Source organism: Myodes glareolus, chromosome 1 (assembly GCF_982192425.1).
Source record: "Myodes glareolus chromosome 1, mMyoGla1.1, whole genome shotgun sequence".
NCBI classification, from domain to species: Eukaryota; Metazoa; Chordata; class Mammalia; order Rodentia; family Cricetidae; genus Myodes; species Myodes glareolus.
Window position 1 is genome coordinate 57,064,893 of NC_142026.1, and position 16,365 is coordinate 57,081,257.

Here is a 16,365-nt window from a genome sequence, read left to right on the forward strand (position 1 = left end):
AGCGCACGACGGGACCTGGAGTCTAGGGGCGCGCAGCGGCGCCCGAGGGCGCCCCTGCAGGGACTACACGTCCCAGGGGCCGTTGGGAGGATGGCGCACCCATTGGTTGCTAGGGATACAGGGAGGGACTGGGCATCCCTCCAGAGCATCCTCCCTTTCCATTCTGGGGATGCTTGGTTCCCAGCTGGGGCTTCTTCCACCATCTATCTAGTCTTGTACTACCATCATCATCACCACCACCACCACCACCTCCACCTCCCAAGGGATGTGGATAACCAACAGGGTGTGTGGAATATCTTTTTTTTCTATGCCTGCTTATCTGAATGCCTGTAAATTGTAAAGCTGTCCTGGAATAGAAGGGTTTGATCAATGTCTTTGTTCATTGACTGAGCGCCTACAGTCAGCACTCTCCTAGGCTCTGAGAATAAAGGCAAAGTCACTGATCTTCTCAAGAAGTTCACATTCCAGTGCTGAAGAGGTAGCTCAGCAGTTAGGAGCTCTCCCTGTTCTCCCAAAGGACACAGGTTCGGTTCCCAACACCCACGTTGGACTGCCCACAGTCTGACATCGTCTTCTGGTCTTTGTGGACACCAAACACGCAGAAGGCTCACACACACCCCTGAAAGCAAACACTGATACATAGAAAAATAAAATAAATAAATCTAAAACTAAATCTTAAAAATAAAAGTTACTGTTAGTGAATGAGAAGTGAGACAATTTGAGATGAGCAAGGACCCACCCCTATGGTGGGAGGTCTCGTAGGTCACTGGGAAGAAAGTAGATTGTGTTCCAAGTGAGATCCATTCCCACAGCTCTTTCTTAGAGCACACCACACCCATAAATAAGTAAATCCTATCATCCCAAACCCTCTGACAACAGTTAACAGGGATCTCCATCCATCGTGTGGGTCCTGGAGAGAGAACTTGGGGCTTCAGGATTGACCTGTCATCTCTCCAGTCTTACTTTTTAAAAATTATATGTAATTATTTTATTTATTTATGGTTTTTCAAGACAGGGTTTCTCTGTGTAGCTTTGAAGCCTGTCCTGGATCTTGACCAGGCTGGCCTCGAACTCACAGAGATCTGTCTACCTCTGCCTCCTGAGTACTGGGATTAAAGGTGTGTGTCACCATGTCTGGCTATACCTAATTAATTTTGTGTGCACATGTGAATGCTCACTCAGCACCCCGTCCCAGTTCATGGTGCTAGTGTGGGGGTCAGGGGACAACTTACCGGAGGAGAATCTCTTCTGCCATGTGAGTCCCAGAAACAGAACTCAGGCTGGGTGGCAAAGGCTTTTGCCCACTGAACCATCACACTGGCCTTCCTTTTTACCGTTTATTTGACATAGGATCTCACTAGGTTGACCAGGATGGTCTTGAACTCACGCTGTGGCCTAAGCAGGCTTTGAATTCATTATTCATCTCTTGTGCCTGCTAAATTGCAGGTCTGTGCTATCAAAACCAGTTAATACCTCTTTTTCTGATTATTGTTATATTACATATATATAATCTTTTAATTTACTCTCTTTTAATTTACTCTCTGACTCCACTCATTAGAACATTGTTTCTCAGGGGTGGAGGTAATTTGTGTCTTTAATCCCAGCACTCAGGAAGCAAAGTCAGGTAGATAGATCTCTTAGTTTAAGGCCAGCCTGGTCAACAGAGCAAGATCCAGGACAGCCAGGGCTATGAAGAGAAACCCTGTCCCAGGAAAAAACAAACAAACAAACAAACAAAAACCCTGATTCTCCTAGGGGTTTGTTATTCCAGTCATGGTTATGGCTATGTCCTCACTGCCTGAATGAATGAGTATAATTCCCAGTTAGTCCCCTGCTCCACTATCCTTCCCCTTGTTCATCTCTGAAGCACAAACCCAGAATCCAGCAGGCACAAGTAAGGTGGCCAGCTACGCTCTGCCACACACGTGGGACAGCCTGAGTTGGGGGCAGGGTGGGGCTGCTGTGTTAGGGATGTCCCATGGACAGTCCCAGGCAGAGAAGGGAAAGGTTACTAGGCAGTGCTCTGGAAGCTGAGGCCGAAGGAGCAGGAATTCAAGGCCTGCTCTGGCTGCATAGCAAGTTGGAGGAATGGATCCCTGGTCCAGAGCAGACTATAGATAGGTGTATTTATTTATCCCCAGAGTATTATGGGATACCTCTAAGGCGCTCCGACCCAGCTGCCTGAAAACCATGTGTTTCTGTATCTGGCTGACCTGTGTAGGAATACCTTTTAGGCTGTCCCCTGATCCTGATCACTGAGCAAGGTCCCCTGTTCTGATCTCTCAACCTTGATGGCTGATCATTCTGTCTCTCAAGTATTGGGGACCAGCAATAAAATTTTTACTTTTATTATTTTTTTTCTTTGTTTTGTTTTGGTTTGGTTTTTCGAGACAGGGTTTCTCTGTGTAGCTTTGGAGCCTGTCTGGCACTCGCTCTTTAGACCAGGCTGGCCTCAAACTCACAGAGATCCTGCCGCTGCCTCCCCGGGGCTGGGATTAAAGGCATGTGCCACCACCGCCCAGCTTTAGTTTGTTTGTTTTATACTTTATGACACAGGATTTCTCTGTGTAGCCCTGAGTGTCCTGGAACTCGCTCTGTACACTCAGGGATCTGTCTGCCTCTGCCCCTCACCCTCTCTGAGGGTTGGGTTTAAAGGTATTTTAAACCTTTGGTTATTTCTCTTCAATCGGGAATCGAAAGGACTGGCCACCAGAGGGCACTGTGGCTCAGTCTTTGTCCAGCAGAGCCAGTTCTGCAGTCCTGGCATGGAGAAGCCAAATCTCAAACACTGGGGGCAACCAGGAAAACACAGACTCAGTTCTAAACCTCCAGCCCTACTTAGGGCTTAGGCACCGGGTCTGCTCCCCACCCTGGCATCATAGGCTCCTGTGTACAGCTAGGCACAGTGATACCTACCTGTGATCAGCAGACCCAGGGCTTGGAAGGTAGAGATTGGAGGAGCAGGAGTTCAAGATCATCCTCTATAATATTCTGAGGTGCTGTGGTGGTGGTGCACGCCTTTAATCCCAGCACTCAGGAAACAGGTGGATCTCTGTGAGTTCGAGGCCAGCCTGGTCTACAGAGAGAGGTCCAGGACAGGTTCCAAAGCAGCATTGAAACTTTCTCAAAAACAAAAATGTGTGTGTGTGTGTGTGTGTGTGTGTGTGTGTGTATGTGCATAGATAGATATATAATATATAACAATATGTGTGAATGAATGTGTTAAGGGTGAATGAAGTCCTGAGTGAATTATGTTCCTTGACATAGGCACAGTCACATTAAGAACCCCAATACCTCAGGCCCCTAGGAGTGGCAAAGCATTTCCCTCAAGGCTGGACTCAGAGGGATGCAAAACCTTCCTTTGCTCCAAATGCAAGTGTTGACAGTGTGTGGGAAACTGGCAACTGTAACGTCTTCCTCTAGGACGGCTGCAACCTGAGACTGCGGCCTGCAGAGACCTCCCACCGACACAGGCTAATCCATCCCCTGAGTGCAGAGTCTGAGCTGCTGAATAGTAACGGCCCTCCATCAGGGCGAGCACAGCCCACCGGGCCCTGGCTTTTCTGTGCGTGTGTCTACACGTCTGCCCTAACTTCTTCGTCTTTTTTTTTTTTTTTTTTTTTGTGGTGGGAGGTTGAGGCAAGGTTTCTCTGTAGCTTTGGAGCCTTCCTGGAACTCACTCTGTAGACCAGGCTGGCCTTGAACTCACAAAGATCCACCTACCTCTGCCTCCTGAGTTCTGGGATTAAAGGTGCACCACCACCACTCGGCCATGTTTGCCTTTTCTTCATTCCCTCACCACCCCTGCCAGGCCCAGTCCCAGCCAGGTTGTGGCAACATATCAATTTGGGAGCCAGACTAAACTACAAAAGACCCTGTCCAAAACATAGAAGAAATTATTTGCTGCCCATTCGCGTCTGCTGAGACTCCAGCTCCTTCTATGTGACTCGGGTCTGTGGTTGCTGGGGCAGTTACTCTGCCTGCAGTGCAGAATGGACAGGGTTCATGCATAGAGAATCTGGGGGCACAAAGCAGCAAGTCTTTGGGTGATTGATGACTCAGATGTGTGGCTAGTGCAGCTTGCAGCTGGAGGGACAGAGGTGTCCTGCCTGAGCTAGGACAGCCTGGACTGGGGGGTGTGTGGGAGGCACCATGTTGTACGTCCGGTGTGTTGAGCTTGTTGGGTTCCAGGTATGGAACAGGGTGTGGTCTGGAGGCCACAGGCAGGTGGGAGAGACAGCTGGAGTCGGGATGGCTCGCGGTGTGCAGAGGGAAGTCAGAGAACTCACACGAGAAGCACAGCTAGAATGGAGAATGGAGACCGGGGCTGGTGGTCGCTGACAGCTGGACAGACAGGAGGAGCAGCAGGACAGAAAGGGTGATCAGAGCGTGTGGCTGAGTGCCTGCAGGAAAGGGAAGAAATCCTGGGCATGGCTCAAACGTAGAGCCCCGGCATCCACGTGGAGGTGCTGGGTTCCGGCTGTGACTACAGTCTAGCACCACAGAGACCCTGACATCCTTGCAGAGGGAGGGAAGGAAATGCAAACCTGTGGCTGGGCAGAGTGGAAGAGACAGCTGTGTTCTGGCAAACTGCAGTAGAGGAAAGGAGTGGCGGAAGCTGAATGTGGAGTAAGCCGAGCGCGGGGGATGCTGAGGCAGGGGATTTCAAACTAGATGCCAGTGTGGGTGACATAATGAGACCATGTCTCAAGCACGGTGGCTAACACCTGCCACCCATTCACTTAAGAGGCTAAGGCTGCCAAGTGGTGGTGGTGCACGCCTTTAATCCCAACACTCGGGAAGCCGGGAAGCAGAGGCAGGTGACTCTGAGTTCAAGGCTAGCCTGGTCTACAGAGTGAGTTCTGGGGCAGTCAGAGATACACAGAGAAACCCTGTCTCGAAAAACAAAAACAAACAAACAAACAAACAAAAAGGCAGGAGGGGTCACTTCAAATTCAAGAAGGTCCAGCCTGGGCTACTCAGTGCGTTCCAGAACAGCCTAGACTACAGAGAGAGTTCTAGCCCAGCCTGGTGTTACACCATGGACACTAATGTCAATTAATCCACTTGATGGTTGAATGGGCTATTAGGAGGCCTGGTTGGATGGAGTAGGTCACTGGGGACAGGCCCGCATAGAGTGTCTTATTCCCGGTCCTTTCCCCTCTTGACTGTTTCAGGGACACCAGGAGGAGAGTAGTCTCTGGCTCCTGCACCCCCTGCCAAGATGCCCTGTCTCACCTCAGGCCCAAAGCAATAGGAAGCAGAACCAGATGGACTGGAAGCGAAACTTTGTTAACTAAGTTAAAATAAATCTGATTTTCTTTCTTTTTTCAGTGACAAACATCAAACCCGGGGCCTGGAACATGCTAGGCTAAGCAACATCTTCAGCACTTGGTTTTCAAGTGCTATATGAAATATACATATAGATGATATATACTCTGGCTATATCTCAGGCTGGCCTTGAACTTGAGATCTTGTCCCAGCCTCCAGAGTTCTGGGACTGACCCACAGCTGGCTTTGGAATATTATATATAGTGAAAAACTAATTCCCAAAGCCAGGCAAGATGCATCATGCCAGATGCAGGAGAATCGGGTGTTCACAGTCATCCTCTGCTAAATAGGAAGTCTGAGGCTAGCCTGGGCAACATGAGACCCAGACAAAGGATGGATAAGAGGGAAGGGAGGGAAGAAAAGGAGGGAGGAAGGGAGGCCAGGAAAGGCTCAAATAGCCAGAAGACTTCATGTCAGCACAGGCTGCTGTTAGGTAAATGTGGCCACTAGGGGGCACTGATAGCAAGCATCTTCTAACGGGTGCTGCTGGAGACTGCAATGAATCTCAAGACAATTAAACTCATGGGTAGTTTGGTGGCACACTAAATTTGATGGGAGAGATTAATCAGGTTAATTCTAACAACAGGTGTTCCATGGCAGTGATGCCAGGAGGATTTGGGACTCGGGAAAGCATGGTGGCGGATCCTATGGGAAAGAAGCCAGGCGTGGACGACACCAGTAAAAGGACAGGGCAGAGAGAGGGGACACTTTTTTTTCAACTATGTAGTCCTAGCTGTCCTAGAACTCACTCTGCAGACCAGGCTGGCCTCGAACTCACAGAGATCCCCCTGCCTCTGTCTCCCGAGTGCTGGGATAAAAGGCGCTCACATAAATTACTTTTAAAATATTTTTTAAATATTTATTTGGGGGCTGGAAAGATGGTTCAGACATTAAGAGCACTGGATGCTCTTCCAGAGGACCCAGTCTCCACTCCTAGCACCCATGTACCCATGTGGAGCTCACATCATCTACAATACCAGTGCCAGGGGTTTTGACACCTTCTCCTGAGGTCCTTGGGCACCAGGCACACACGTGGTACAGACATACACGCAGGCAAAACATTCATGCATCTAAATAAACATTTAAAAAGTCAGATCTTCAGATCAAGGACAAAGCAAAGGAAGAATGGAACACTAACTACTGGGGAAACTGCCAAAGATTGGTTTTTGAAAAATATTTGGGAGAGGGCGTATGTGGAGGTCAGAGGACACTCTCCTCCCACCATGGGGGTCCTGAGGAGGGCGCTCAGGTTGTCATACTTGTTGACAGGTGTCATTGAGCCAACTCACCAGCGGCTGAAATGGGTTTTTATCAAAGTTGGGGAAAGACGGTTTTGGAGGAAAGGGGAAGAGGGAACAGGGTGGGTGGAGACCAGACACTGAAGGTGAGAAGCAGACAGGCTGTGGGGACTGGGTCCACAGGAAGGCTTGTGCCCTAGTGAGAGTGCTTGGTGAACCTCGGAGACATCATACCACAGCCCACGTGATGTAGGGCTCCCAGGAAGGCAGGGCAATTGTCCCCTTTCCACCATGACAGGGCTTGCTATGTTCACACACCTTATTTCTTTGGGAAACCTCACAGCCCTCGGGAGTGGGTACCGTTTTAATTGTCTTTATTCACAGATGCAGGTGTGGAGATTCTGGGATCTCACAGGACTTCTCAAGACCACACAGCCAAGATGTAGTGTGGGTGGCATCTGACTCAAGCACAATTTTTTGGTTTGTTGCAGTGCCAGGATTTGAATCCAAGGCCAGACGTGTGCCTGGCAAGTGGCCGCCTCCCAGAGCATCCTCCTTTGAAAAACGTACTCACAGGCAGGCGGTAGCAAACAACTTTAATCCCAGCACTCAGGAGGCAGAGGCAGGAGGATCTCTGTGAATTAGAGGCCAACCTGGTCTACAGAGCAAGTTCCAGAAAAGTCAGGGCTACACAGAGAAACCCTGTCTCCAGAAACAAAACAAAAACAAAAACCCTTACTCGTGTGCACGCGTTTTGCCCATATGCATGGTTCTTGGTGCTCAGGGAGAGCAGAAAATGGCAACAGAGTCCCTGGATCTGTTGCTGGTTGAGAGCTGCCATGTGGGTGCTGGGAACTGAACCCGAGTCCCCTGGCAAGTCAGCAGGGAACTCAGCTTCTGAACCATCTCCCCAGTGCCCCCCCACACCTTTCTGAGACAAGGTCTCACTGTGTAGGCATAGCTAGCCTAGAACTCCCTTTGTAGACCAGGAGGATCTCAATTCCTGCACACCAAGCACATATGAGGGGGTCAGAGGGACAGTGCGTGGGAGTCGGTTCTCTTCTTCCATCATGTGGGCCCCAGAGGTTAAATTCAAGTCCTTAGACTGAGAATCAAGTGCCTTTATCAACTGAGTCATCTTGGCGGTTCCTCTTCATTTTTATTTTACTTATCTGACAAAGGGCCAGGCTTCAGAACCCAGCCCATAACCCCATCCTTGTGACCCTGCCCCAAGTACTAGAACCACAGAACATTATCCTGCACTTTAGCTTTTATTTTGTTTTTGAGACAGGGCTTCTCTGTGTAGCCCAGGCTGTCCTTACTCTGTAGACCAGACTAGCCTTGAACTCACAGAGATCCACCTGTTTCTGCCTCCTGAGTGCTGGGATTGAAGCCCAGTGCCACCATGCCCCTGCCGTGTGGCTTTTAGCAACTGGTACTGGTGACCTGGGCCTCATTGGTGAGGTTCTTGTTTTCTATAGGAAGCTAAGAACACCCAGGGTTTGAACCTGTGATTTGTCACCTCCACGACCATGAGGAACCAAAAACAGGTTCTGTGAAAGGGAAGTAGAGGGTGCCCCAGCTCACGCAGTGTCCTGGGTCAGCAGCCCAGGCGATGGGAGCCACTGGAGATCCTCCACCCCCACCCAATCCTTTGCACCGAGGAGGAAGGCTAAGAGTCTGTGTGGAGACAGCGAGGCCAGCAGCAGGGCTGAATCAGGGTGTCCCAGATGTTAAGCCATCTTCCCTTGCTGGTCTGTGGTTCAAATCCCCAGGATGGAGCCCTCCTGGAGAGCAGCTGGGTGGGCAATCTCACCAGAGAGATGGGTGAGATGTTTTCCTAAATGTCCCGTCTTTGGGACCAGGGCCTCAGCGGTGGCAGTGGCTCCATCTCATGGCACATAGGCGGGGTTAAATAGCCACTATCTGCTTCTAGACCCCTCCAGGACACCCTATAGCTCCGTCCGGAAGGCATCGCTAACCCTTGAGCAGCAGACTTCCCTCCCTAACTCAGGGACACTTTCCATCCTGATCAAGAGTTGGTATTACCCCAACAGCAGCCACTCTGCTTCCAAGTTCAGTATGCAGATGTGGTTGAAATAGCCTGTGTAAACTGTGCTTTAACGTTGCTTCTTCCAGGAAGCCCTTCCAGACTTCCTTCCTTCCTCCCTCCCTCCTTTCCTTCCTTCATTTTCTTTGGCATTGCTGGGAATGGAACTAGAATCTCTTTTATGCTAAGTAGGTGCTCTACTGCTGAGCCATACCCCAGCCCCTCACTGGCAGTTTCTAGGCAAGCCCTCTATTGGACCTATTGTTCTGCTTCTCCACCCCAAGGGCCAATGGCCCTTCCCACCCCTGGTACTTAAGCCTCTTGTGCATCTCTCTCTCTCTCTCTCTCTCTCTCTCTCTCTCGCTCGCTCGCTCTCACTCTCGCTCTCACCCTCCCTCACCATTTTAATGTCGTTTACTGCTGGTCTGTGGCTTCAACGCCAACAGCCACACCGAGCACATTCTCCATGTATTGATGGCCTCATAGCTGTATGACGCCCTATGGGGAGATGATAGGGGTCACAGTGGGCTGTGAGCATCTCCACATCTCCTGTGGCCCAGGGATCTGGTCTGGCCTTCCCCAAAGGAGCTGGGACTGAGTCCATTTGCAGGGAGGTGGGGACAGGATGTGAGTCTCCGGGACACCTCGGGGTCAGCAGGGTCTGTTCTCAGGCTTTGTGGCTGGGAGGAATGTTTCTCCATCTGTCAAGGCCAGCTGTGGCTTGGGGACCAAGGGCTGGGGCTGCAGAAGTCTAGCAGCAGCAGGTAGAGGAAAAGCCAAACACAAGAGGCAGTTACAGAACCATTAAATACAACTTAGAAACAATCTGGGCGTTTGGGGATGGAATACAGAGGCCGGCGTGGTCAGGGTGGGGCGGTGTGGGCCCGGTCCTGGCGGGGGCTCAGGCTGGGGTCATCTGAGCGGCTGGACTGTGGGAAGCCTGGCTGCTTGTGCAGGCCCCGCAGCTTGGCCAGCAGCTCCTGGACGAAGTCCTGAGGACAGAACGGGGTTCTGAGACCAGAGCAGGAGACAGGCCTCCCACCCCTGCCAGCTCCTTGTCAGGCATCAGTTTACTCAAAGCGGGAACTGGAGCCAAGCAGGGAGGAGAGGGAGACTAAGATACACAGGAGAAGGGGGGAGGGGTAAGTAGAAAGATGGGGGGAAGCTGCAATTGCTGCCTGAGTCAGTGATCGTATCTGAGGCAGGAGAATTGCTGTGAATTTACATGCTGAGACCCAATCTCAAAAAGGGGGGCGGCAGGGTGTGTGGAAGAGGGCTCGGGGGTTAAGAGCACTGGTTGCTCTTCCAGAGGACTCAGGTTCAGCTCCCAGCACCCACACAGCAGCTCACAACCATTTGTGACTCCAGTTCCGGGGCTCAACACCCTCTTCCATCTGGTCCCCACAGACACCAGGTATGTGTGTGGTGGTACACGGACATACATGAAGGCAAAACACATGTACACATAAAATGCAATAAAGAGAGATGGAGAGACAATCTAAGACCCAGACCTGAGAGATTCTAGACAGACACAGCCTCAGAGAGAAGTTTCTCAAGCCGAGAAACAGTCCCCAGAGACCAGGTCTGAGCCAGCCCAGGCAGATTGACAGGCAGTGACGTTTGTCCCTCAGGCAGCGAGGAGCAGAGGCGAGAACCATGAATATTTTCCCTTTTAAAGCAGAGAAGGAAGTGGGAGGGGTTGCAGCGGCCAGTTCCAGGACCTGCAGGATGGGAGGCCCCCAAGAGGTAGACAGGGAACCCCAGGGGGACAGAGATGGAGAGAGGGCAATCCCCCCCACCCCAGACAACCAGGACAACTAGTAAGGGCAGGCACCATATGGGCCAAAACCGGAGCCGCTCGCTCGGGGGAGGGGCTCCGAGGCAGCTGCCTGCGGAGCTGGTGGCAGATGGGAGGTGGGAGGAGGAGACAAGGACGACAAAGAACAGGACAGAGATGGGGGCTCCCCCCGGAGTTCCCTAAGCCTGCCTCTGCCTCCCCCACAAAGGTGAGGGGACCAATTCATAAGGACAGAAACTCACCTCCGTGGGATTCCTGCAGGACTTCAAGAGTCCCTTTGGGTGGGTGGGTGGGTGGGCGAACGACAGGGAAAAAAAAAAACAACAACAAAAACCAGTAAATGACTGACACCTATTCCATCGGAGGCCCTCCCCTTCCCCCAAGGAAGCAAGACAAAAGACTGCCAAAACTACCCGAGTGGCTTCAAGTTGGACAGGGGCAGGGCTAAACCACCAGCAGCTCAGAAGGCTAGAAGGCCAAGCAGGGACCGAGGGGAAGGACCTGGCAGCCAGGCTTGGCTCCTAGCTCTCTCTAGTCAAGAAGAGCTGTGTGACCCTGAGCAAATAGTTCAACCTCTCTGGACGTCCCTTTCCTTATGGTGGTAAATGTGTCTACTTTACAGTGTTTTGCAGAGGATTTAGTGTCTGGCAGAGAAGTGTTTAATAAACATGCCAACTTGGGCTACTCCGTTTAGGGCCCTGCAAAATGTTGGACTGGGGAGGGGAGGGGCGGCTTTCTCCTTTCTCCCCACCTACCTGGATTTTGCGGCTTCTCTCCTCTTCGCTGTCCAATTGCAACAGCTCATCAATGTTGACCTCATCGGGCATATCTGCTTCCTAAGGCCAGGGAGAGCAGGCTGGTGAGGGCCCATGTCTCCCTGACCCTCCTCCACAGCCTTTGTCCAGGGCTCTGGAGGTACTCCATCAACTCCAGGCCCAGCTGGGCCTGCTGTAATAACGTGGCAGGCAGGGACAGCACCACTGAGGCGGACATCTGGGGGGTGGGGGGTGACAGATGGGTGGACGGAGGCCCAGGCCCTGGTACCAGCCCCATGCCTGCACCCTTGGCTCAGCCCTGGGGGCCTTGGGGCTGGCACAGGGCTCTGTCCTTGGCTGCGGTTCCTACTCGGCAAAGCAGGCCCAGTCGAGTCTCGGAATGTCAGATTCTGGGATTCAGGTTGGCTTCTGCCCTTTCAAGGGCAAGTCTCACTTAGCCGCGGGTGTGGGGGAGGGGAGCCTGCTGGGGCGGGCCCCTTCCCCTGGGGACCAGAAGGGCTTCTGGGCTTAGATCCAGCCAGGCCTCCCTGGGCTACACTGGAGGCTGCTGGATCAGCGAAGTGACCACAAAGGCATGGCTAGAGCTCATGGCACAGTGGTACAAAAGCTATCTGGTCATGATGGGGACAAGATCCAGCTGTTCTGGGCCTCAGCCTCTGGCTTCCCAGCCTAAAGTCCTGCTGCCCAGCTGGGGAGTGAGGGTGCTGTCCTGTGGGAGGAATGAGGCCTCTTGCGTCTACGTGTGCTGGGCCATAGACAGAGGGGCCTCATGGAGGTTGCTTTGTTCAGAGGCTTACGTGATCTGAGTGAATGTATCTCGTGTGGCTGCTGCTTAGGTTTGGCTATCTCAGTTTGGACATGATGAGCTGTAGGGACCATCTTTATCTATGTATTTATTGTATTTTTTTTTTTTAAGATAGGCCTAGATAGCCTAGGCTGGTCTGGAACACACTACGTAGCCCACGGCTGGCCTTGAATTCACAAATACCCACCTGCCTCTGCCTCCCGAGTGCCGAGTCTAGAAGGTGTGTGCCACCACTGCCAGGCTTGTTTTGGATTTTTTGGACAGGGTCTCTCCTTGTCCAAGGTTGCCATCACCTCCCAAGGGCTGAGGTCACAGGCATTAGCTGCCATGACCATTATGGTTTCTAAAGGTCTTAATTCCTGAAGCACCCTTGGCAGGTCCAGTCGTGACTACAGTTTCCACAGATGTGTGTGTCTACAGGGCTGTGGCATCTGTCCTTGGTTTGTTGTCAGCAGATAGTGGACGGCCCCTTGTAACCTGATTCACTTTGTGTCCCAGGGTAGCTATCGGAGCTTGGAACAACTGATACACATCTCTGTACAGCTGTAACTCTTCACTTGGCGCTGAGGGCGATGGTGTTGTGTGTGGTGGATGTTATTGTGTCCACAGCAGGGCATGCTGTCCCTTAAGCTGAGCCACTGGTATTCCTGTAAGTTTGTGTGGCTCACTCCTGGTGCTGTGCCTATGTGTGGCTGTGACTTCCGTCATCTGTGTATACTGGTGCTTCCTCTGCTGAGAGTCTCTGCTGTCCTATCTGCCTTGTCACCCATGTCTATGTTTGGCTTAAGGACGTCCCCTCTCCCTATCTGTTCTCTCAATATGTTTACTCTGGCCCCCCAGTTCTTTCTCATCACCTGTATAGGATCCCACCCCGGGTTTTCCCAGGTGTTTGGACACACACAAGTCTGGAGAACCTTGTGTATCTCTCTGTGTATCTACAAGCTGAATGCCCCTGAGCACAGAGACCAGGGCCTCAAGGCATATGTCCTTCTGGCAAAGATCGCTGCCGGTGCAGCAGCTGGTGCACCAGTGAGCATATACCAGGGTCATCGAGGGCCGATGTCTCAGGCCATCTCCCTTCCCCAGCCCCATTCCCTCTGGGTCTCACCCTGCCGCGGTATAACTCCTCCAAGCGTCCGTCGATCCACTTCTCCACGTCCAGTCGTCGCTGCAGCTCCCGCCGGTCGTATTTGACGGTGACTCGCGCGTGCCGCTTCTGCAGCCCACTGGGGCTGCCCCCCGGACTGCGAGTCCGCGACGGGGACTGAAGCTTGCTCAACACGCGCTTGCCCAGCCGCTGCGCTGCCATCGCGCCGCCGCCCGCCGTCCCCACTTAGCGCTCTGCTTCGAGCTCGGGGCTCTTTCGGGCCGGGGCGGGGCCGCCGGGGGCGGGGGCTCGCTCTCGGGAGACCCGCCCCGCTCCGGCCGCGGGGCCTCAGTTTCCCCTGGCGAGCAGGCTAGTGTGCAGGCTTCAAGCCAGGGTCCTGCGAGATGCAGATGGGGCAGGGGACGGGACAGTCAGCTCAGAGCGCTCTGGGGTACATATCCCGGGGCGGGGTCCCGGGACACGCTTGGGGTCGGCCCTCTGCGCCCTCTGGCGGCAGCGAGGGGTACTGCAGGAGCGCCAGGGCTTCGCTGTAAGGGGCCGCCCAGAAACTTCTCTTTGTAAAAGCTCAGGGTTTTAAGACAGGGTCTCAATTAGCCCTGTCTGGTCTTGAACTCCTAAGCCTCTTGCCTCCACTTCCTAAGTGCTTCGATTCCAGACTTGAGCCATGCCACACCCAACTCTTTTTCTTTTCTTTTTTTTTGTTTCCTAAAAACTGATCAGAGGTGGACCCTGGGACCTCAGGAATGCTAATCAAGCGTTCTAAGCCTTCTGGGCTTAACTCTTGAACTGTCATTTAGTTTACCTCCCTCATTCATTCATAAATTCACCCCCTCCAGCACACAGTATTCATTGAGTGGTGTCAACCGCCTGTAGCCCTGGCGCTACAGTTAGTGAGTTTCGGAATTCCCGCACAAGCTGAGCTGCAGACCCTGCTTTAAAACAAACAAGCAAACAAACAAAGCCGGGAAGGGTCAGATGACTCCATTGGTTAAAAGGGCTTGGTGCTAGGCCTCGGGACCTGATTCTGTCTCAGCTCCTACAAGTGTCCCTCAGCACCAGTACACATGCGTGCGCACGCGCACACACACAGGCACATTATTTTTTTAAAGCAGGCATGATGCATTTCAGTGCCCAAAGTGGCTGGCAAAAACAGTACTCCAGGAAGGAGGACAGGTGAAAGCCCAAGGTAAGCCTGAGCTGCATAATAAGAATTACCTCAAAAAAAAAAAAAAATGAGGCAGGGGGAGATCTGGAGAGATGGTTCAGCAGTTAAGAGCCCTGGCTGCTCTTGCTGAGGAACGGGATTCAGTTTCCAGCACCACATGGTGGCTCACAACCACAGGTAACTCCAGTTCCAGGGGATTTGATGCCCTCTTCTGACCTCCAAGGGCTGAAAAGTAGACACTCAGGAACACACTCACACACAGAATAAATACTTTAAAAATAAATATTATCGGGGGCTGGAGAGATGACTCAGTGGTTAAGAGCACCGCCTGCTCTTCCAAAGGTCCTGAGTTCAATTCCCAGTAACCACATGATGGCTCACAACCATCTGTAATGCCAGTTCCGGGGGAATCTGACATCTCATCTATGAAGGCACCAGGCAGGCACACACTTGGTACACATAATACATAAACTCTCAAACACCTAAAAACAAAATAAATTTTTTTCTTTTCTTAAGACTGAGTGTCTCCTTATAGTGCTGGCTGTTCTGGAGCTCAATTTTTAGACCAGGCTGGACTCAAACTCACAGCCTCTGCCTCCCGAGCGCTGGGATTAAAGGCGTTTGTCACTACTATCTGGCTCAACTTAATAAATCTCGGCTTAATAATTATTTATTAATAATCTTAATAAATCTAATAAATAAAGCTGCATGTAATAATAGTTCTGGAGAGTTAGAGACAGGTAGACCCTGGGGTTCTCTGGCCGAACTGAATCAACCATAGGTTCAGTAAGAGACGCTATCTCAGAATAGAACATGGAAACAGACTGAAGAACATCAGATTCTGACATCTGGCTCCCACTACAGGGACGCACTCGTGCACATGAAAACATAAAAACACACACAGTAGCCATTTTGGGCTACATAGAAAGAACCTGTCTCAACCTGCCCCCTCTCCAAAAAGTCATTTTCCAGACATCTGCACAGTTCCAAACAAATCAGTACTGAAAGTACCCTCCCACCCCAAGGGATGATAAACTTTATTCAGGATTCAATGCTCCACCTCTGAGTCACATCACCATCCTCCTCCCTGACGCCCTCTGCTCCTCCACCTCTGAGCCACATTGCCACCCTCCTCCCTGACGCCCCCACTCCTCCTCCTATTTATGATGATGATGATGATTTTAAGACAGGATCTGGAAATGTAGCCTTGTTGACCTGAGACTCAATGCCACGATGGTCTGGGACTTGGACTTGCTATGTACACCAGGCGGTCTCAAGTTCACAGAGATCCACCTGTCTCTGCCTCTGTCTCTGTCTCTGTGCTGGGGTTGAAAGAGAACACTGCTGTACCCAGCTTTTCCTTTTTCTGAGGCTCCACTGTGTAACCCTGGCTGTTCAGGCACTCATCATGATAGAGGCCTGAGCCACTGAGCCCACCTGAGGAGTATTCCAAAACCGAGTCCTCCAAGCATTCAACATGTACGGACCACTGCTTTTCGTAACTTTGACACAACCAGGATCTGTTCGCTCTTGTGCCTTTCCTGCATCTACGGCAGGACCTGACTCACGACGTGTGCTGAGCAGGTACATGCTTCAGTGATCGAGTGAATGAATGACTCTGTGCTTTTCTCCCCAGCCATATTCTCCAGCCACTTAATGCTGTTTACAGGCACAACTAGCAACTGGTGGGAAGCCGGAGGATTGAAGTCCTGAGGACTTCAAAGCAAGACAAAGAAGATGACAGGCATAAAACTATGTTCGGTGTGTTGGGGAGTGGTGGCTCACTTCGCTAATCCCAGCACTCAGGAGACAGAGACAGGCAGATCTTTGGGAGTTCAAGGCCAGCCTGGTCTACCTAGTGAGTTTCAGGACAGTCAGGGCCACACAGAAACCCTGTCTCCAAACAAGGAGCAAAGGACTGAGGTTTGATTCCCAGTATCCACATGGTGGCTCACAACCACCTGGTCTCTGTGGGCACTAACCACACATGTGTGGTGTTCACACATATATGCAGGCAAAACACTCACCCACATGAAATCTTTTTTTTTAAAAAAAAAGACCTATGTGTTGCTCCTGATGCTTGCCATATTTGTT

The 16,365-nt window shown here is 51.7% G+C and overlaps 1 protein-coding gene across 3 annotated transcripts; it reads right to left on the bottom strand.

Annotated features, from left to right (window-relative positions):
• Nucleotides 1-7,708: 7,708 nt before the first annotated feature.
• Nucleotides 7,709-13,537, bottom strand: Ppp1r14a (protein phosphatase 1 regulatory inhibitor subunit 14A). Of its 3 annotated transcripts, none has more exons than XM_048439416.3 (4): nucleotides 13,107-13,532; nucleotides 11,173-11,253; nucleotides 10,660-10,692; nucleotides 7,709-9,630 (listed from the first exon to the last, which is right to left on the bottom strand). In XM_048439416.3, exons 1-4 carry the CDS (start codon nucleotides 13,305-13,307, stop codon nucleotides 9,532-9,534), a joined length of 414 nt encoding a protein of 137 aa, XP_048295373.1. In that variant the 5' UTR covers nucleotides 13,308-13,532; the 3' UTR covers nucleotides 7,709-9,531. The 3 variants fall into 3 exon arrangements, with proteins under 3 accessions (XP_048295373.1, XP_048295367.1, XP_085551279.1); XM_048439410.3 differs by having other exon boundaries at nucleotides 7,709-9,611; nucleotides 13,107-13,519; XM_085695153.2 differs by lacking the exon at nucleotides 10,660-10,692 and having other exon boundaries at nucleotides 11,169-11,253; nucleotides 13,107-13,537.
• Between the last annotated feature and the right edge of the window lie 2,828 nt (nucleotides 13,538-16,365).

Coding starts and splice junctions, on each gene's coding strand:
- Ppp1r14a (XM_048439410.3), bottom strand. CDS start 13,307: ATGGCAGCGCAGCGGCTGGGCAAGCGCGTGTTGAGCAAGCTTCAGTCC. Junction 10,693..11,172: donor AGAGAAGCCGCAAAATCCAG/GTAGGTGGGGAG, acceptor ACCCACCCAAAG/GGACTCTTGAAGTCCTGCAG. Junction 9,612..10,659: donor CCTGCAGGAATCCCACGGAG/GTGAGTTTCTGT, acceptor TTCTGTCCTCAG/GACTTCGTCCAGGAGCTGCT.